The sequence below is a fragment of the Parasteatoda tepidariorum genome, chromosome 5 (genome assembly GCF_982258835.1).
Source record: "Parasteatoda tepidariorum strain Cologne lab strain chromosome 5, Ptep-v5.0, whole genome shotgun sequence".
In the NCBI taxonomy this organism is placed as follows: domain Eukaryota; kingdom Metazoa; phylum Arthropoda; class Arachnida; order Araneae; family Theridiidae; genus Parasteatoda; species Parasteatoda tepidariorum.
This window is the reverse complement of record NC_141759.1, coordinates 36,229,396-36,251,685: the sequence shown is the minus strand read 5'-3', so window position 1 is coordinate 36,251,685 and position 22,290 is coordinate 36,229,396. Positions and strand designations below refer to the sequence as shown.

Genomic DNA, 22,290 nt, shown 5'->3' with positions numbered 1-22,290 from the left:
ATTTCATCAACAAGGAATTCAAACATATATTTTCACTTTCATTATTCTTCAGAAAAAATTACCCATTGCCAGAACTCTCTTGTTTATTAAAATGAAGTCATTGGCCGGTAATCCCTACACTGATATTTTCAAGGTTATTAAAGTTTAAGGTTGTTAAAATTACATTCCTTAGGCTTTAAATGAAAGATTGATACTTGATCGCGTTTTATGGTCTCCTATGTCATATGATGTGTTTTCTTTATACTTCAACATTTGAATCACGTGAATATATATATATATATATATATATATATATATATATATATATATATATATATATATATATATATATATATATATATATATATATATATATAGTCGTATTTTAAGAAATAAACGCCTTTGAAATAAAATCCAGTATTTTATTTCCTACTTTATTAGATATTATTTTTCATTCATTTTGACTATGAATCTTAATAAGTCCAAGTATTAATTTAAGTTAAGTATTTTGATAGAAGAAAATTTTAAAAACTAAGTTGTCAATTGTAAGTAGTCAACTCATACTTTAAATCAATTTATAACTTGATGAGGACGAACTTTGACAATAATATATCTGCAACTATCAAATGATATTATAATCATAATGTTTCAGGATTATAAGCTTTTTTAACTGTGATTGCAATTAGAGATTTTTGAATTTTGCAATTTTGATTTTTTTCTTTGAGTTGTACAATTTAGTTTTTCAACACAAGAGAAAGGAAATTTTAAAAAAATGTAATTATTCTAATTAGGAAAATCAGTTTAGTCAATTTTAAATTTTTGTAAATAAAAAAAAAAAACTAAATGCTCAGCTGAATAAATTCTTTTAACGTTATTTTGAAATAAATTGATTCCATAAAGCTGAAAAATTAGCTTTATAATTCGATATTTTCTTGAAAAAAAATCTTATATGATCCACGTTCTATCAGAACTAACTTATAAACATTTATCTGTAGAATGCGAAATGTATCTGTTGCACTATTTTAATAAAATCGATAATTATGGCAATAATGAAAATCATAATTGATCTTTCCACGTCAATATTCCACAAAATTACAATCTTTTTTACTACTGTTTATTATAAAATTAAACCTTAAACAGTAAAAGTGTCAACCCAATTTCAAGTTAGAGCGCGCACATATTTATTTAATGTAAAGGCTGTCTAACTGAAAAGTAGCACGAATAATAACGTTAGAAATAGAGGAGCTATAACAGCACCACTCTTCGAAGTTATATATTACGCTAATATTACTGCACAACAGACTGCGTATAAAGGATTTACCAGTTCACTTGAAAGTATTTTAAGTGAATGTAAAGTCGATCTAAGAAGGATTGATTGGTCCTAAAAAAGAAAGGCCAGTGCGATTTTTAATCGCAGGAGATGAGCAGAATGCTGGTATTTATCGTAGACTGTTTTTTTTATAACCGTCGTTGAACAGCCGACCCAATTTTATGGGTTTACGACTACTAATGTTCAACTCCATAGCCTCGTAATTTTGAACCCTATCCTGAAGACAAGGGAACTCCTAGATCGAATATTGGGAGAAATTTGCCTTCGTGGAGGATTTTTGATGGAGCTAACCCGCATTTGCGTTGCATGGAGAGCAAGGCCACAAGAACTACCCACAGTTAGCCTGACGGCAAGGGGACTCTAACCATGATGCGTCTACCACTGAGGATATTTCCCGTCAGCACTGTGGTCGGTGCAAACCGGATGCGGAATTCGTATTGACTGGGATTCGAACCCGGTTCACCGCATTGGAAGGTGAACGCTCTATACCCTGAGCCAACGCGGCTCATCGTATACTGTTTGCTGTTTATACCGATTATTGTCTAGGAGGAATGAATGTGAACAGTGTAGAAGTTTTCTAGAAGAGTGTAGATCAATATTGGATGTGCCCAAACACTAGGCTAGCAAATTTCATGAGCTAACAAGAATCCATTTCCCCAGTTGATGAAATGATCAGGGACAATCAAAGAGTTACGACTCATGACATCTGTGTAGTGTATTTATTTGACACAAATAGAGTAAATGAACAAGGCGATAAACATCTATCACTAAAATTCGTACTACTTTGTATTGGTTTGTTCTCGACTCTTCATTCCTACTCGAATTTACATTCACTTAAAATGCTCACACGTGAACTGATTAATCAGTCTAGGTGAATTTCTCTTGTCTTAACTGTAAACCCTAAAGGGAGGCCTTGTTGTCGCTATTTTATTTCCAATCCTGTCATTGATCTCCACTTTTCAAATGAGCAGCCTATATTACATAAATTTTAATCCTACATAAATAAATAAATATACTCAGTTAAATGCTTGCACTAAATGAAACAAACAGATAGTTTATAGGGATTTGTAAAAAAAATAAGTTGATATATTTATCTGAAATTCAAACAGTGGTTTAAAAATATTGTGCAACAAAAACGTTTTGATTACACTTTTTCCTATTATTCATTATTTTCTGACAAATGCCGACATTTATTGTTTATAGATGAAAAATTAAGACCTCATAAATTGTTTAGTTTTGGAATTAGTCAAACCAGATCTTCGAGCGAGAGTGAATGGAATCGCTACGAATTGCTGGACAGGCGGTCTTTGTCTTCTGTCTTTAATAGCTTATCTTACAAGAAGTTGGGTCTACCTTAGCATTGTCATGTCTGTAGCAGCTGCATGTCTTCTATTCTTTTACAGGTAAAAATCATGATTTTTTTTACAATTATTTTTACCCTTTATGTATCTTAGTAATTGAGACATTGACGTCAACAATGTCATGTTTATAGCAGCTACATATTTTCTATTATTTACCTAGCAAACAACATCTTTCTTTATTGTTAAAAATATATAGGTTTTTATATTTAACAATTTTAAGTACACCTTGCCAATTCCTTTATACATTTATCTCAGCATTATAGAGTGTACAAACTACATGTCTTTCTTTTTTTTATAGGCAAGAAGCATGATTTTTTACGGTTATTTTTACGCGGATTTTTTATTAATAACTTTTTAAAACCTATGGCCAATTTATTTGTAAATATATCTCTTTCATGTCTCAAACAACTGATTACCTTCTGGGTTTTGCAGCTTTACATATTTTACCGCAGTGCGAAATTTTAATATTCCAGTCTGTAACAAATTTGTAGACCAGATCTAATACTTTTTAGTAGAAAAAACGCAAAAAGTAAATAGTGCATAAGAAAAGGTAATACTTTTTTAACGATTATACTTTTTTATTATCTTTTTTTATTTAAAATTTAAATGAAGAGTAATTTCAAAGCGGGAAAAGAGTGCACTGAGATTAATTTTAATAAAAGAAATGATATATATATATATATATATATATATATATATATATAAAAAGAGAGAGAGAGAGAGGCCCATCTTTGGAGATCAAAATAATAAACAAAAAGAAAAAAGTTAGAAAATTTCGCATTTGGGCTACACAATTGTCTTTGGATATTGTTGAAACTTTCGTGCTCTTTTATTATAGTCCTACAAATTTTATAGCTAGATAAATTAGAAAATACTTTTTTTTTTCAACAGAGTATTACCTGAATCTCCGAGTTGGTTAATATCTCAAGAAAGATATGAAGACGCAGCTAGAATATTAGAAAAGATTAGTATATCCAATCAACGCCATATACCTTTTGAAGAGCTTATAAAAAATATTCAGGTACATTCTTTACATTAATTTCCAGTGAAACAATGTTCAGTGGTAAAAAAAAAATCCTTTTTACAGTTATTTGTACTGTTACCTCTCAAATTTAGGTTTACGTTATCTAGTGATCAATATAGTAACTTTGGCAACAGTATATTCAAGTTCGAAAAAAAACAATCAAGGAATTACTTGCAACATCAAACATTTACAAACAATTTTATTGGCATTAAATATTTCCAAACAAAAACAAACTCAAATCACTTCCAAATGCTATTACGTCGATATCACTTATTTACAAATTATTAGTTACTTCAGGTTTAAAATTTAGCAATACGAAATTATATTTTCAATAAAATGCAAGTAGAAATATAAGGTTCAATATTCTCCAAATCCAGTAAAAACTATTAAAAATAAAAGGCACATTTATCTTAAAAACCACTAAAAGCAATTAAAAACAAAATGCACGACATTCTCTATCTCCTGTAAAAACAATTAAAAATAAAAGGCACATTTATCGTAAAATCCAGTAAAAGCAATTAAAATAAAAGGCACATTTATCTTAAAATCTACTAAAAGCAATTAAAAATAAAATGCACAACATTCTCTATATCCAGTAAAAACAATTAAAAATAAAAGGCACATTTATCGTAAAATCCAGTAAAAGCAATTAAAAATAAAGGTAAATTATTCTTTTGAAACTATACTAAAATCGAACTTAGAGTTTTTAACTTCAAACCAGATTATGGACCAAATCCTTTGAACGCTCACCAGTATTGCAGCCAGAACTTGTGGAACAGGCCAACACGCCAGTTTCTGATCGACGGCACACCAAAACTCTTTTCAAGCTTCATTCTATTATGGCAGTTAGCAACTGTAGATCAGTAGACTTTCAGCAACGGGACCACTTGGACAGGGAATCCGATTCTTACTTAGTGGCTCCGGCCTAACTTCGCTCGCCACTTTCGTTCATCAACTCTTTCATCCATTCTCCACCATCTTTTATTCACGTGTTAGCAAGGCGAATGAATCGTAGTCTGACCTTTTTCTTCCCACGAGCAGTAGCACAACACCAGTGAACGTCACAAAAAACAGTCTAAAAACAGTCACGAATTAAGTAATACTTAGTGAAAGTGAAAAAACAATACTAATTAAATATGAATAATCTCAAATACACATAGTTCAATTAAAATTTAAGACAAATATCATTATTGTGATTCAATTTAATACTTATAATTGTGGTGCCACCTAGGTGCAAATCAAGTTATCATTAAAACTCACCAAGCTGACCAGTGCAGCCATCTATTGAGGAAATAAGTGAATTATTTCCGTTGAAAAGTAATCCCATCTTTCACAATAGGCTTACGGGACGCGTCATTTTGACGCATTTCGAATTTAATAAGGAAAATTACAAAACCTGTTTGCATTTTTATTTTATCTCTTGTAATGACTTTTATCCATTGATCGAGGTAAATATATATTTAAGTCTATTTTTTTCAAAAGCGTTGAAATATTGAAATTCTCTTAGTGGTATAACTATCTCGACGGATGTGCATCAATTTCACGCAATCGTAATTTAGACAAAATTTTGAGTAAACATGCAAGCATCACATCAATAAAAAATAGGAATGTACTGACAATACTTAGATCCGTTATCTCAAATGAAACAATCGATAAACAACTGTTGCCGATAAGCAATAATAGAAAGAACAAATGCAGAATGTCAATTGATGTCAGATTTTGAAGGTTTTAGTTGCTTTGTTCGAGTATTGAAAAATATAATACTAGAATATTCATGGGTGAAAGCCCTTATATAGCAAGACGGAAAAGAGAAAAACCTGGTACGTAAAATATTTCATTCCAGCATTTTTTTCGAAAAAAAAATGAAATATCTGTAACTATCAAGATTTCTTTTATAATTCTGGTATATATATATAAAACTGCTTCTTTTCCAAGATAAAGTATATATTGTTGAAAAATTTAAAAAAAGAATATGTAAACTCCTCCCCAAAACTTGCTATAACTGAAATGGTTTTACTACCAGCCTTTCCTCTTTTCCGTCTCGCTTTCACCCCTGAGAATATTTCATAAATATATATCTCATATTTTTATTTCTTTTTTCTTATATAATTACATTGCTTTCTAAGTGCAGAGATGCCAACAGCTCCGGACATACCAAAATAATTTTTAAAAAAAACAGTAAATAACTACTAAGTAAAATTTTACAAATAGTAAGTGATGAATTATATAAGACTATGAATTATTTAGAAATAGTGGTGGATATAAATCTATTAAATTGAATTTATTAAATCAAGAATTACAGTTGATAAACTATCACTTTAAAATATATATTTGCTGTCCGGAGCAAGTTGGCATCTCTGTAAGTGTTGTTATATGTATTCGTTCATTCGTCAAATTGACGCGTGTTCGTTGAAATAGGTATATAAGAAACGTCCGTAAACCTCGTGTTAAAGGTATTTATCAAAAAAAAAAAATTTAATACATTTTTTTTATTACATATTATATGATTGATATTTTAATAAAATTTACGTAAATTATTGTTAAAGCTTCTTTAATTGTTTTTTTGTTTTGTTTTTAGGCACTGGGGAAAATAAAAAAGGAATCTATGCGTCAAAAAAACTCACCTATTGATTTTCTTAAGTATCCAGTTCTAAGAAAACGGTTTCTACTATCCGTTGCTGCTTGGTGAGAATTTAAACTATTATATCACGCGTTTTACTGTGTCAATTTCTGAGATTTTTTTTCTTACAACAAAACACAGTTGGCGGCTAAAGTAATGTAAAAGAAATATATTTTATTTTTTTAACTGGAGTTGAACAGCCGACCCAATTCTGAGTTTGCAACTATCAGTGTTCAATTCTGTAGCCTTGCAATTTTGAACATATTCCAGAAGACAATAGAACGACTGAACAAGCATTGGAACAAACTAGCCTTCGTGGAGTACTTTTCGAGGGTACAAACCCGCATTTGCGTTTCATGGAAAGGAAAACCAGAAATGTCTCCCATTGTTAGCCTTACAGCAAGGAGACTCTAGCCCATGATCCGTCTACTTCTGGCGATATTTTATGTTAGCACTGTAGTCAATGTGAGCCGGGATCGGAATTCGTATCAACCAGCCATCGCTGGGATTCGTACCTGGGAGGCATATAGTTATGCATCTCATTAGGAGACGAACGATCTATAACCTGAGCCACCTCGGCTTTAAGTGAAACATAGTCAATTTTCTGCTATATTTCTTACATTTTAATTTTCAGTTTTGACAATGGTAAAATAAATTTTTTTGAAGTGGAAGTATTTACTCTCAATTTTTTTCTTCCTTTCACAATGTCTTCTGTATTGTTCTACTAAAAGCAATTTGCGATTAGGTCGGTGCGACAAATTTGGATATGAGAGAGGGACATAACAAGAAAAACATCTTTGTTAAGTAGGCTGAAAATTTTTTTTTGTTTCTGTTAATGGTCAGTAAAATAATAGCAAACATAAAACAATGTGAAAATAAAATTCCCCTTTGTGACACGATGGTAAGATAAATAGAACAATTTACATTTTTATACAGTTATTTTAAAAAAAGGAATCATAAGAAATCATAAAATCGTCATTTATAAATAAAACAGAATCTTTATAGTTTTCAAAGCTGACAATCGGGTTTTTGCAACTAGTCACATGTTATGTCTAATTACGTGGTCGTCCATGGCATGTTACAGTTTTTTAGTTTGGATTTATTTGTACACTGAATCAATTTTCAGATCGTATTGAATTACCAGCAAGCCACAGCGCATGTGTGTCGAGTCTGATTCGTTGACTCACGCATGTAAGTCGCTCGCAAGTATCCCAAGACAGCCAACTACTACTCTCTTTAAGAACTATTTTACAGAGTGAAAGACAAAAATTAAAGCTTTCAGAATTTTTTGTGATTTTGTAAGCCTCACCTCGAAGGAGCTGGAACAAAAAGGCGTTCTTCACTTAAACTTTTGAATCAGTTGCAATTAGTGATTGGGGAAACGACTTTAAATCAAACTTAAAAAGAAAAAAAAATTTCCTTAAAATCAGTACTATCAGAAATTTTCACCAAACTCTTAAAAGTTTGGCAACAATGCAAACCAATTGCGTATTTTCAGAAAATATTTTTCACAGCAATAGTGTCTAGAAATTAATCCTTTGCACTCGCGATGTGACTCCAAGCCACTACTGCCAATTATTTATTACCTACCTCTTTAGAAGTTGAAATTTTTACATTTCAATGTATTGTAACCACTTTATTTAGAAGTGTATGGTTATTAAGTGGTTAGTATGACAACAATGAGTTTTGTCTTGTAAACCCTTAGTGGCTGTGTACGTCTTTATTTATTTTTTTTTTTTACTGTAGTAAGAATCTCTAAAACAAAGGGTTAAATTAGTGTAACTGTACCATCGCTTAACACGCTGAACGCCATGCTAATTTTACATGGCTTGCCCATTTGGCCACGGTAAATAACTACCAACTAAATTTGCAAATGTTAGACGGATTTTGCTATTTTTTTTAAAGGTTTATCATGACACATCTGACAAATGTGGTTTATATAAGCAGAAATAGTGGTGGATAAAAATCGACTAAATTAAATTTATTAAACCATGAATCACAATAATTAAGTAAATTTTGAATAAATTTTCTGCAATTCCATAAAATAGTGTAAATTTTATAGTTCTATATCGTGTTATACGCTGTCAGCCAGCTGTTTATCGCGGCCTATGTGAAAGGTCAGTGTCAGCAAACTGTGGCAGACGCAGCCTAAATGTAATTTCAGTCGGTCACCGGTGGCCGACAGGAGGGAATTATGAATAACCTTGTATATATTTATTCTCGGGTAAGAAACTGTTTAATATGCATGTTTTAATTATAATAATTTTGGTAACATGCGTGTGTATGTAATAATTGTAACAATATGTTATAATCTTGGTTCTCGCGTATTTTTTTCTCCTCCCAAAAACAAGCTGAAATAAAGCAATTTTTTAATAATTTTCTCTTTTCCAATTTAATAGGAAAACACTCTGACCAGATGCTCAGAGCACGCTAAATAGAGCAGAAAAGCTAACACGTGAATTTTTTTCCTCCGTCTTTTTTAAGTTCCTCTTTTATAGAACAGCCGTTTTTCCAGCTTTCAGCTCTACTTTAAGTTTTTTTATTGGGAGAATCACGTTGCTTTGGAATAAATATGTGTTTTTATTTGAATATTTTTGAAAATTATTTCCCTTTAACCATAGCTAAGAGAACTTAATGATAATTTTTAACACTATTTTTGAGTGCATACCTTATAATACCTTTATACAAAATTTTATTGCATTTTGTCAATAATTTGCTTTTTAGGGAAATAGCAAATTTACTTCTTTATCACCTTCTATTTATGTCTTTATTTCGACATAATGTAAAATAAATTCAGATGTAGTTTGCTTTCTCTGCCTCATTATTAAGACAGTTTTCAATTTTCATGTCTGTATTGGTTGTAGCATTTTGTCTTTTATACTTCAGGATTGGTGTCTCCATACCTTACTACGGACTTCAAGCAAATGTGACTAATTTAAGTGGAAATGAGTTTATCAACTTTTTCTTGGTTTCGATAGTAGAAGTACCAGCTCACTTAATAACTTGGTGGCTTTTGAATAATATAGGAAGGAAGAAAACTGTTGAAATTTCATACGTAGTGTGTGCCCTATCCTGCTTAATACCAGCCTTCGCACCACGGGGTAATTTTAAAATATTTATTTATTCGTTATTTTTTATATGTGTTTTTATTGTTGAATGATTCATAAAAATGCGAAACAATATACTAATGCTTAAAAACAAAATATGTATAGGTTCACATTTTGTAAATATCAAAATGTATAGATACTAGACACATCAAAATGTATAGATTCCAGACACTCTGTGAAGTTGCAATTACAAATACATAGCTGCCAACTTGTAAAGTTGTTGGAAAGATCATAAACAGTGGTGGTAGAATGAAAATTAAAGTAGGTAGAGCTTTCTAAAAACTAGGCTATTTTACCAACAACTAAGCCCTTGCTCTGGAGGCTTTTGCAATGATTAAAAAATATCGATAAAAGCAACTGAAGTTTTACAAGACATAAATATCTGTATTAGCACTCTTACCATATAATATCCGAAAGTCACTACATAGTTTTTATTTATTGGCCCTGCATACATTTGAAGGCTTGTGTTCTCAATTAAGGCTTATAAATCTTTGTCACGTAGAAGGACAGATAGCACAATACAGAGGAAGATATCACAAAGAATAAATCTCATGTTACGGTGTGATTTGAACCCACCACCTCCACTCTTAACAAACCGTTTGACGAGCGATACCGCTTGGCAAGGGAGGCCCCATCACTAAATCCTCCAATACAACTTTCCTACGTATGTCCCTTTGGGATATTTCATGATGAATGGGATAAGGGCCATTTAGGCATCAGATCATCACCTCCTACATCAAGAAGCCTCCTCACGGTCTTTTATAAGTAGTCCGCGCAGACTGCTTAAAAAGTGAACCAGTTGTGCGCATGTACCCAAAACCTTTTATAAAAGTAATTGAGAGAAATTCATCTTATAAAGTTGAGAATTGAATCTGTAGTGGTTGACAAGTGAATAAGGCAAACCAATAATATTCATAAATAAGACAAATTTTTAGTCATATATTTGCTACCACTCTCTTATTTTAACTATATTCTATATTAAATGACTCGTTCGGTAAGTGAATATCCTTCGCAGTATTCCGATCGGACTACCTATAAAAAACCGTGTGGAGGCTTTCAGTTCTACAACAACGAACGAACGAAACCTCCATCAGTAAATAAAATGGGCATTTAGCGCTAAGATGTAAAAAATCTTTATATTTAGAGTGGTAAGTAATTCTACAGGTGACAATCTTGCGTGAGAGGCACTTTTCAAGTGCAAACGATTAACTGATAGATTTTATACACTTGCGGATAAATATCTTATTGGTTAAGAAAAATGTAATAGTGGCAATGAAAATGAGACAAATTTCGTCCATTTAATACATTTATGACCATTGCTAGATGTTAGTTTTCGAAGAAAGTATTGTTGTTATGAAGATTCTGCCCTACGAAAACTTGTAAGCATTAATGTGGTATCCTAGAAATAGGAGATGCCTACTAATATGAGAGAGAATTAACTACAACTTTTACATTTCTTTAAGTCAAATGTGAATCTTGGATATACAGGGGTTGGTAAAAATTACGAAACACTTCAATCATAACTCTATGTACACAATTTTCTTTTTTTGCAGCATATGTTTTGGAACATTTTACATGACAAAATCTTAGAAACTGTTTGCAATATCATGCTTGAAGCTTTCAGAAATGTTGTCATTACTTTGTCAATACCCCTAAAATTAAAAAAAAGAAAAGAATTGCAATATAAATATTGCAATCATCTACATTCATATCATTTCTAAAAGTTTCAAAAATGATATCTGAAATTGTGCGAACAGTAAAAAAAAAAGTGTTTATTATAGAGCTAGTATAGAAGTATCTTATATATGCTCTATTTAGATTACTAAATTTTTAGTAGTTTCAGAAACAAATGTACTTTTAATAGATTAATTAATTTTCTAGAGTCTTCATACATTGGAGTAATTACTACATTACTTGCTAAAGCTGGAGCAAGTGCAGCATTTATGGGTCAATATCAATTATGTCCAGAATTATTTCCCACTTCGCTGCGTGGGGTTGGAATGGGATTTGCAAGTACTGTTGGCGTAGGATCAACATTGCTGGCTCCCTTTATAGTCCGATTGGTAAGTATTCATTAGATTTCTATAATTGTTATTATTATATTAACACATTAATGATGTACTACAGGAAAAGATCTAGAATATAGGATGGAAAAATTGCAGAAAAAGGTATAGGAAATTAGTAGAAACCAATTGTTTCTGAGAAATCATATCTACCAAAATGTATTTGCAAATTAAAGGGGGTATTATTTAGATGTTGACACATTGAATGAAGACAACTTTCCTAAAATTTGTATCACAGCTGTTAGGGTAGGTGGTAGGCAAGATTCATAAAAGCATTCGTACAAAATCAGGATGTGAATAAATAAAAAAAGGTAGCTTAAATATTTGCGTTGCTAATTTAACAGACTTACTTTGCTTTTACTTTAATTATTGTTAGTTAAATCATATACATAATGTTAGTTCAAAGTATAACTAAATAATTTTATTTTGAACTAAAGTAATGGTGAATTAAATAAATCAAACAATTATAACCCCGCCCACAAATAAACTGCTAAAGAACTACTTTGGTTACCATTTCTTTCTTTTTACCCTGATTGATACGGTTTTATGCTGGCGCGTATTTGTGACAGTCAGCGCGAAAGGGTTAAAGCTCGAGCAAACTTGCCCCTATAGCTACAACTTCAAGTTAAAAGAAAATTACGGCTTGCGAGTGTTGCACTGCTTACATAGATACTGAGTCATTTATATTTGTAGTAATCACGAATGGATAATTTTTTCGATAAACAAAGAAGAAACGAAGTTGTTTTACTGCCAATTTCTATACTTTTGTATGTATTGTAGATATTTCAAAAACGTATTTTTATGTAACCCGCTTGCAATGTATTAAAACAGGGCTCATACGCACCTGTAAAAAGTTAACAACAGGTATCAGATTTATTATAACGATGCTAAAAATTTCTTAATATTAGCTATCATCATACCTTTCGGATCAATATATAGAAAATAAAACATCCTGGTAGATACAAACATAATGATATCAAAAAATTTATATTAATATTGCTAACACAATTTAATTTTTGACAGGTGCGTAAAACTGCTGATCTTGTTTTTGTAGTAAATTTTAAAGATTTTATATTTTTAAACCATAACACACAGATTTTTTGAAAAAAACAGGCCAAAAAAATTAATTTTTTTAATGTAAAAAAACACTTTTTAGAACTTTATCTTTTCTTCTGCTGGACAATTTTGATATGCTGCGCTTTTATTCCATAGATAAAGACTACATTCAGAGATGCCAACTGCTCCGGACCCGTCAAAATAATTTTAAAAAATGGGACAAATTAATTTTGCAAATATTTGACTATTTTTGCTTGTTTTTGAAGAAGTTTAGCAAGGCAAAAGAATTATAACGTGGTGAATTATATAAATCTACGAATTATTTAAAAATAGTGGTATATAAAAATCAACTAAAAACAGTTTTCATGGTTGTAGCCTGTATTATGAAAAACACCGATACGAAAAAAATGGTAAAATACATTTGATTATATAGAGTAGCTTTGTTATTATCATACTTTTGTAATAACGTATGATAATTTTGTAATATATATACATATCTATCTATATTATATAAAACGCTAATACGTACGTATGTATGTATCAATAAAACCGATGATATTTCTTTTCTCGCGCTGGCAACAGTTTTCATTTTTAATTGATTGGATTCGGCGCGCAAGAGCACGTAGTGAGCAACCAGATAACAATAACCAGAGTGAGCATTATCAGGTTGTTCAATTCAGATTCATGCACTAAAAACATGACAATATTTAATTTAAACTCCATTAGGAATTAATTAATTAATTGAAGTGAGAATGCTTTAAAAGGCCGCTGTTGAATAGATATTTTTCTACTGGGAGCTACCTAAACGTCTAAAAAACGTTTAAGTGTTTGTATTGAATGCATTGAATTTTTTTATATTTCGCGTTTATTTATGCATTGAATTTTCACGCTTTAAAATGCAGAATATTAGTGAAGCAATATTTGATAATTTATTTTGCTAATATGTTTCTTATTTAGCTAATGTTTTGATTTTTTCACCATGTACAATCTAAATAGCTAATATACTTTTTTAAAAGCCAATAAGAACATCGGTAGAATTCTTCTACATAAGTACAATAGTCTTAGTACAATAGTACCTAGTCTTTGATGATAAAATACTATGTCTTTGATGATAAAATACTATGTCTTTGATGATAATATATTATGTCTTTGTGCTAGAACATTGTGTTCATTGGCGAGCGAGCGCAGCGAGCCATGGTTCACGGCGTGAACCACATAGGATTGCGTAGCAATTCTCGGGGGTTGGCGAGCGTTAGCGAGCAGGGGGCGGATCCTCCTAGTATATAAACAAATCTGCAACGTATATCTCTATAATACGGAAAATTTTTGTAAAATCCACGAGCAAAAAATTACATTCAATACAAAACGTTTCAGAGGTATTTTGTTTCTTTCCGACCACTTTTGAAAATTTATAAAAATTTGTTATGTTTAGAAAAAGTTCTAAATTTTAAGGGTTTTGCGGAGAATGCAGATGATGCATAAAAAATCTGAAAAAATTCGCGCGTGACGTACTGGTCTATATACAATGTTTGGGAGGTTGAGCCTTTCAATTATAGAAAATAAATTGCAAAATTGAGAAAAGTTTTCAAATAAATGTACACTTATAACAGTTAATAAAAAGTGGCACTTGGATAGTTTATTACTTCACTCCTAAAAAAGGAAAATAAAATTAAATAGTCTTTCTAGTTTTCTTTTTCTGTTGTAAATACATCTCTGGACGAGAACTAAGAACGAAGAAGATTTATTAGGCCTTTCCCACAAAGCTATTCAGAGAGATAATTCAGAGAGATTTCCACGGAGCAAATCAGAAAAAAACATACATACATAATTTTTTTAAATTAATTATCGAAATTATCCTGAAATTGTATGTGTAAGTACCATGCATTTTTAAATGAGGAAAATATAGTTAAAATGCTTTATTACTTTTTTCTAGAACAAATATGGATATTACATTCCTTACCTGATATTCGCCGTCATCTGTGTTATGTCTTGCTTCTGCGTCAGTTTTCTACCGGAGACCCTTAATAAGGTTCTTCCTCAAACTGTTGAAGATGTCGAAAGATGTGTGGATGATAATGACCATTTAGTATGTGGGTAAGTATGAATATTCTTGCAGAAGTAAAAGCAAGATAATGAGTTCATGGGAGAAAAAAAAAGCTTAAAACTGTGACAGCCTATTTATGGTTCATATCAGACACGATTGTGTGTAGAAAAAAAAAAACATTATTCTGGGAGTAAGCAGGTTCATATCTGGCCGATGATGAAATGCGGCTCCAATTATTCGGTTCGCTATCCGGCCACCGTTGGTTTCCTTCACTTTTGTAGGGAACAGAAGCGGGCTATAAAAAAAATCCGTCGTATGCTTAAGTAGGATGCGGTGGTTGCCCGTTGGCCCCCCCTAGTTGGAGATTGTTTTGGCCGACCGGTCACGTTTTCACTGTTTAAGGTAACGGCAGTCAGATGTGGTCCGCATGTTTTGACTGTTGGCAACGATAACTTTCCCTGATTTGGCCCTAAAGAATTGCTTGTATTGGAAAAAAAAATTGAACTAAATTTTTCAAGTAGACTAAAAAGGAGAAAAGGATTCAATTCTTATTTGAACAAAAATTAAAAAAAGGATGGCCCATCGCTTTCGTAATGAGCTTCTACCAGCCTCGAAAATTAATCCCTCGTGTTTTGGAAAGTGATGCGCCCTACGTTTTTCGTCTTTGGTTTGACAAAATCAAGATTTATTTCTTATTTTCTGATTGTTTACACTACAACTATGATTATATTTGTGACCGTATTTACCAATTCTATTGCTATTTACCTACCACTAAAGAAAGTTTTCCCCTGAAAATTTAAATCTTGGCAACGAAAATGTAAGGGTGTTAATACAACTTTCCATGGAAGAGATGTTAATCGGTAGCTGAGAGACGTCTCCTAAGGTTACGCCAAAACCACGCTTGTAATTGTATTTTATTTCGAAGGAATGATTAATTACATTTAAAAATATTAAATGAAAGCAATCTAAAATCAAAGCCCTGATATTATCAAACGTTGTCTAGTCCGTAGCTGGTGAGTATTAGCATATTGGCGTAATATGAAAGATGTAAAAAAAGCTTGGAATCCCCAATACTTCATGATGTGAGCAAAATACTACTATTGCTTAGGCCAGTGTTTCCCAAAGTGTGGTACGCGTATCTCCAGTGGTACGGGAACAGTTTAGCGGGGGTACGCGTTCTTATGCGAAATATCTTGCAACAAATGAAAATTTCAAAAAATTTTATTTTAAAACAAAACTAGCCATGAAAATTTACGATTACTTATTTTTCTATTGGCTATTTTTTGCAGAGTTAACAGTCAATAGTGGTGTCAACAGCCAGTTGTGATTTTTAACTTTTGTGCATTTTTTACAGTAAAATATACAATCATTTTTTTATTAGGGGTACACAGCGTTACGAAAAATTTAGAAAGGGTACACAAAATTCATAAGTTCGGGAAACACTGGCTTAGGCTATTATTATAATTTTACTATTAGTTTCATAGAACTGGTGCCTTTACAAAAATGCCAACTGCTCTGGATTCGACAAAATATTTTAAAAAAACGGTAGAGGACTACAAACTAAAATTTGCTGATTTTCGGTTCAGTTTGCCAACATTTTAAAAGACTTAACGCGTCTCAACTGTAACAAAGTAGCACATCACATTAAGTCTTTGAATAATCTAATAACTATTTACTGTTCCGAAGAAACTGGCATATCTTTGGTTTTAATGTATTTGTTACTTTATAGTTTAAAAACATATATTATTTTAATTCATAATTAAAATTTTATTTTTATATTAAAGTGGTAGTTAAATGTATGTAATTATTTTTTTGTTACAACGATACCTTTTGGAACTTTATATAATGGGGTGAATTTTTCGAGTACAGAATTTTTCCATAGAACTATCCACAATTTTTTTGGAGTTTGTTTAAAACGTTCGATTTTATTTTTAAAAAAAATTATAATCGTATATGCTATTTGTTTTACAGGTTAAAGAAACGTCAAAAGTTTACTTTAGAAATGAAACTATCTATAAGTGAACAGAATACTAAAGTTGATGTTGAAGGTTCGAAAGATATCTTTACCATCAGCTAGTACATATTACTGATTCGTATTTTTCGTGCAGCATCATGTTCAAAAAGATCATCCGTTCATGTAAAATTTATTCATCAAAATGTCTTTCTTTTTTTAACATCAATGTCGCAACCAAGATTTAAAGATTCTTGGAACAATTGCTGTGATAATAGTATTATGCAAAGTAATAAAATTGTATATTTCAGCAATGTCTTATGTTTTTTTTTCAAGTTTTAATGAAAAGAAAAAGTAATAATTGAGTCGATAAGTCAAACAATATATATACTAGACTCAAAAGAGTTCAACTCAAAATAAAGCGGATAATTGCTGTCATTTTTCAAAATTTTTTCTCCTGACATTTTATAAGGATTAATCATAATTTAGCAAATGAAAAAGATAAAAGTTTGAAGAAGCAAAGTAACATTTGAATTTTAACAACAACAACAACAAAAAAAAAAAAGAAAATCTCCTCAAAAAATTAAAAGTTTTGCAGAGAACTTTTAAAGAATATTTTTAATTATCTTTCATAAATTGTTTTACCGAAATCCAGAAAAAATAAATTTACCTGACTTGCGCATTTTTCTTTTCTTATTTTCATACTACGAAACAAACCCGTGCTAATAGTTTTAATAACTTAACTGCATTATTGCTGAAAAATTCATTGTTATTAGTAACAAAATGTATTGCTCATTAAAATGCATATAAATAATAATTAAATGACGTACTAACTAAATTGAATTCAAATGCATTAAATAAATGGTTGCTAAAATTATGTATTTTTACATATTGTTATTTTGTTACATGCAATAATGCATTGATAAATTGGAGCATTGCTTATTTGTTACAATTCATAAATTTATCAATTAAATGCATTGTTGCTGGCAACTGCATGTTATGTATGTGGGGACGGTATGAGTGGTCGTTTTAGAATAAATAGGCACTGTTTGTAAAACAAAAAATATATATTGAAAATTAAATTTACATAAGGACGGACGATTAACAATAACATAAATAAAACAAAAAGTAAATAAATGAGTAAGAGTTCGTCTTTAAATGTTTTGTATAATCATAACTCCTCTTTATAGTCCATATACGTCACGTCGTTTTCGGTTCGTTGTCCACCGCGCTCTCTTATCTTAGGGAAATTCCCATTGCTTCCTAGTCGTGCACAGGAATCAGCTTGCGGCTTACATTGACTGGTGGGATTTTTAGCTTAAGGCGACTTCTAAGTGACGGATCTGAGAACTGAGATCAGGTTATAGCACAGGAACTGGCACCACATATATTATCTATTTAGATCCAAATTTTCAAACTTTAGTTAGAAAGTGTCCTAATTCTTATTTAACAAATTGTTTGTTAGATTCTATGCTTGGTTGAGGTTTCTAAGTTTTCCCTTTTGTTAAAATTTTAAATAATATATTGATGTTATTGCCTAATGTATTATTAAAATTGGAATTTAGAATTAGTTAGAAATTAGAATTTGATATGAATTTTGAAGCATTTACTAATCAGGTATAAATTTTATGGTATGATTTCAAAAAATAATTAATAAATATAATTGAATAAAAAAAAATTAAATTTTTTTAAAGACTTTTTAAAGTGTTCATCTTATAATATACATTAAGTGTTCATTAAATAAAATATCGTTAAGTGTTATATAAAATCCTTAGAAAAAATTTTAATTCAGGAAGAAAGAATAAGGAAACATTTTAAATGTAGACTTAAGTAAAACATATTTCCTAAAATAAAATAAAAGACTTCACTGCAAATTTTTAATAAATTTTATTTTTCTCTATTCGTCAATATAATTATTTGGCTACTTTTTTTTTCAAAGGAAACACTTAACTTTCAATGATGTTATAGAAGAGTTAACAACTTGGAAATTACGTGAAAAGTACGATTTTAGAAGTAGACTCCTATGAAAAAATTTGGATGGAATCATCCATATGATTTAACATAAAATCATCCATACTATTATACATCCGAAAATCCCCCATATCCAAAATAGCGGAAAACTACTTTTCAAAGGCGCAGTATTACATTTCCTACCTTTGAACTACTTACCAACTTGAGAGGTGAAACGAAGGCCGGCTGCACACTAGAATAAAGTTTTGCAAAAAGCGCAGAAAGTTGGCAGCCGTGGAAACGAAATGAACGCAATTCTACATGGCGAACTCAGTTCTGCATAGCGAATCTCAACCAGCCAATCACCAGCCAGCATCTATGAAGCCACGCCCCTTATTTCGTTTTAATTTTTTATCACAGCTTGCTGCGATTTTTCTTTTTTATTTTCAGATTCTCAACAACCGAATTTGCATAATCGCAACGCTCAAATACACCACCTGGGGAAGGACCGGTTTCATGCCTTTGGTCCTTCTCCCTTCCCTCTCCTCCTCATTTTAGTTGTATCGGAATGTACTACGATATTATCCCTTTTCTTAATTTTTTTTTATTAAATAAAAATATTTTTTTAAATTTCCGTGAGGCCTTTCTTTAGAATTATGTTTAATGTAGTTTTCAGTTCCTTATAGTTTTCCAACTTAAAAGATTTTAATCTATATGAAAATCAAGAGAGAAATTAACGTATTCCCTTCTTCTATGACTCTCCACACGCTAATGGGGAGAGCATGCGAAGTGTTGCCATAAGGTTGAGAGTTCTGCTCTACGCCACCTGCAGCCTATTTCGATCGCCAATACTCGACTAATTGTTAACTCGCGGCAGTGCATCAAGATTTGCTCCATTTCCAACGGAAACTAAATGTACTATAATATCTTGTTCTCTACAGCAGGTCTTCCGATTTTTTTTTTTATCTCCACGTATCGGTTAACGTTCGATAATTTCACCGCGAACCACTGGGGGGAGGGACTCGATTGTTCATACATTTGACTGTTTTGATTTAACAATTTTAACTAAATTCTATTAAAACATGTCTGCAAAATAAAATACAATTACATACGCAGCATTGATACGAATTCAGATGACGTCTCTCAGCTCCTGATGAATCTCTTGTCTCTGAAAAGTCGTTCAAACGCAAGTGCAATGCAACACAGTAAATACAATAGAATTGTTCCTTGGGTGTCCCAGTACCATTTGAAACACGGACCGATACCGATCCGAGACTCGTGGACAATTACAGCATCTCTTAAAATTTTAAATTTTCAGTCATAACGTATAGGAAATTTTCTCCCGAATTCGAAAATCAGTTTTTTTATTTATAAAAATGTTTATTTATTTATTTATTAACAATTTAAATTGCTCTAAAAAGGCTTCGTAGATGATGCAATCAAAAACGATCCCTGATTGGTCGTGACGTCACAAGTGCCAACGGTTGGTAAGTCTACTCCTTTCTTAAAGCGTATTTCAACGTGGTTTTTTATACGGTGTTCTTTTTCACCTTGAAATTTATACTAATACTAATTTTGTGAATAAAATTTACACTTTTGTAAGTGTGGGTAAAATGAAGGAAGGTTATCAAAAAGCCCGGATGGATAATGTTCCAAAAATAACGGATGAAATGATTATGTAATTCTTCATAGCAAATCAGCATTTCTTTTCGCCTGAAATCAGAGGAGTGAAAGCTCAAAGGTATGATTAGTTTATTTCACTTAAATATATATATATATATATATATATATATATATATATATATATATATATATATATATATATATATATATATATATATATATATATATATATATATATATATATATATATATATATAGAATGCATCATACGAGTCTTTCTATATTAAATGATAAGCTTAAAACAGATATCTCTTATCAATTTTAAGATGTAGAAATCGTTCCCTCACAAAGAGCCGTAAAAAGTCAAGATGCCAGAAAAAAGATTATTTTCTGAAGTTAATGGGCAATAATTCGTAGATGAAGTACTCATTAAGATAGTCCAAAAAAATCCCCAGTGTCAGAGTAGCGCCATCCTTTAAGCAAATCTGCAAATTTTATCATTTGAATGACGTCTCATTAAGATAAGGATACTCTTGCAACCAACTCCCTTTTCAGAACCCCTGTTTAAATATCAGGAACAGAAAAAAATTGTGGCTTTTCATATTTTTCATGGCTAGATAATTCTGTACCAAGTCCCAACATTCCTGCTAGGGAAACTCCACCAATGCAATCCATGCAAATATCCAACGAACACTGCTTTAAATAACTTAAGATCAATTAATAAAATGCCTGTTTGTGTGAATCAGCCTAAGTCTCTTCAATTATCTAGCCTTTAAAGACAAATTACTGCATATATATTATAATATTTTATAACACATAACTATTTAATTTGATTTTAAAAAAAAAGATGGACTGAATAGTTTACTAAATATCAGATTTATGATTCAAACAGTCAGTATCGCCATAGAACAGATCAGTCGATTAAATAATTTATTTATCCACCATCTTAATTTATAAGCCAATATTCAAGTATTCATGTGATGTCATTTAATTGAGATTATTTCAGCTCAAAGTGTTTCTTTTATTACATCTGAATTTGTTTTTAATTTAATTGAACAAATAAATTGAAACGAATTACCAACGAATAAGAAACGAATTACCAGAACATATATTATGTATTTAATACACACATCCATTCTTAACTTTATTCTTCTTTGAATTAATAGAAATTATACTGTCTTCAGAAATAATTTTTTGGACTCAAGCAAAATTTTTCTCATAAAAATTAATTTAAAAAAAATTATTCTAATTTTATAATATGCTTTCAATATTTAAATATACAGTGCGCAGATATCAATTCTCTATATTGTTATTCTTAAAGCGAATAGGAATTTTGCTAATATATGTATGTATTTATAAAAATTTAAAGTTTTTTTTTTGCTTGGAAAAATAAATAAATTATGCAAAAATTTTTTTACATACTTAATATTAAAATTTACAGATTTTTTTTATTTATAACAAAAAAAAGTGTCCATATCTCTTTGTATATTTAAACTAGTATTGCGATTTTTTTTGGGCTTCTTGCATATAAGAACCTAAATAATTGTTACAAATTTATAGCTACGTTTGTTGGCATAGGGCGCACAAAACATAATTTTTCGTTTGTAATTTATTGACAATCCCTTAAACCTTCAACAAACTTTCTTCATTGATATGTATGAGAAATCACATGATCTAAACACTTCTTAAGATATAAAATGATTCTTTAAGTATTTCGTGAAAAATATGAAAAAATGTATTAGTTTAGAAGTTTTTCCATTATTTTGTCCTCTCCCTGTTTGTATGTTTATATATATCATAGATAGATGTATAGACAGATATAGATGAAAACTAACAATTACAATAAAAGTTTGTATTTGTTGGCCTCAATCACGCCGTAAAACTGCATATAGTAAAGAGCATCCTAGAGTGGTAGTTAAGAATAAATTACCCATTATTATCACTGATTAAGGTGCTTTTCCAATTCGACCGACTTTTGTAACTTCCCCAATTTTATTCATTTACTTTCCTTAAAGAAAAAAAAAATGTTCAATTTGCACCTAGTGGTAGCTACGGTTACATTTTAATGTAATATTTTTTTATTCATTTTACCTTCTTCTTTGCACCACAACATATAAATGATTTAAAAGTTCACATGTAACGCAAATTTGTTCAAGTTCTATTTTGGTTAAACGTTTGTAAA

General features: G+C 30.7%; 1 protein-coding gene across 4 annotated transcripts in view; it reads left to right on the top strand.

Moving 5' to 3' along the window:
* The window catches only part of LOC107452453 (carcinine transporter), a 31,047-nt gene extending 14,198 nt beyond the window's left edge, over positions 1-16,849 (top strand). For all 4 annotated transcript variants that reach the window (XM_087163666.1, XM_087163667.1, XM_087163668.1 and 1 more), the window contains 7 exons: positions 2,544-2,712; positions 3,562-3,691; positions 6,273-6,379; positions 9,201-9,415; positions 11,303-11,484; positions 14,474-14,634; positions 16,556-16,849. In XM_087163666.1, the coding sequence (XP_087019792.1) occupies positions 2,544-2,712; positions 3,562-3,691; positions 6,273-6,379; positions 9,201-9,415; positions 11,303-11,484; positions 14,474-14,634; positions 16,556-16,661 (1,070 nt within the window). In that variant the 3' untranslated portion in view covers positions 16,662-16,849. The remainder of the gene's footprint in view (positions 1-2,543; positions 2,713-3,561; positions 3,692-6,272; positions 6,380-9,200; positions 9,416-11,302; positions 11,485-14,473; positions 14,635-16,555) is intronic.
* Positions 16,850-22,290: the final 5,441 nt, after the last annotated feature.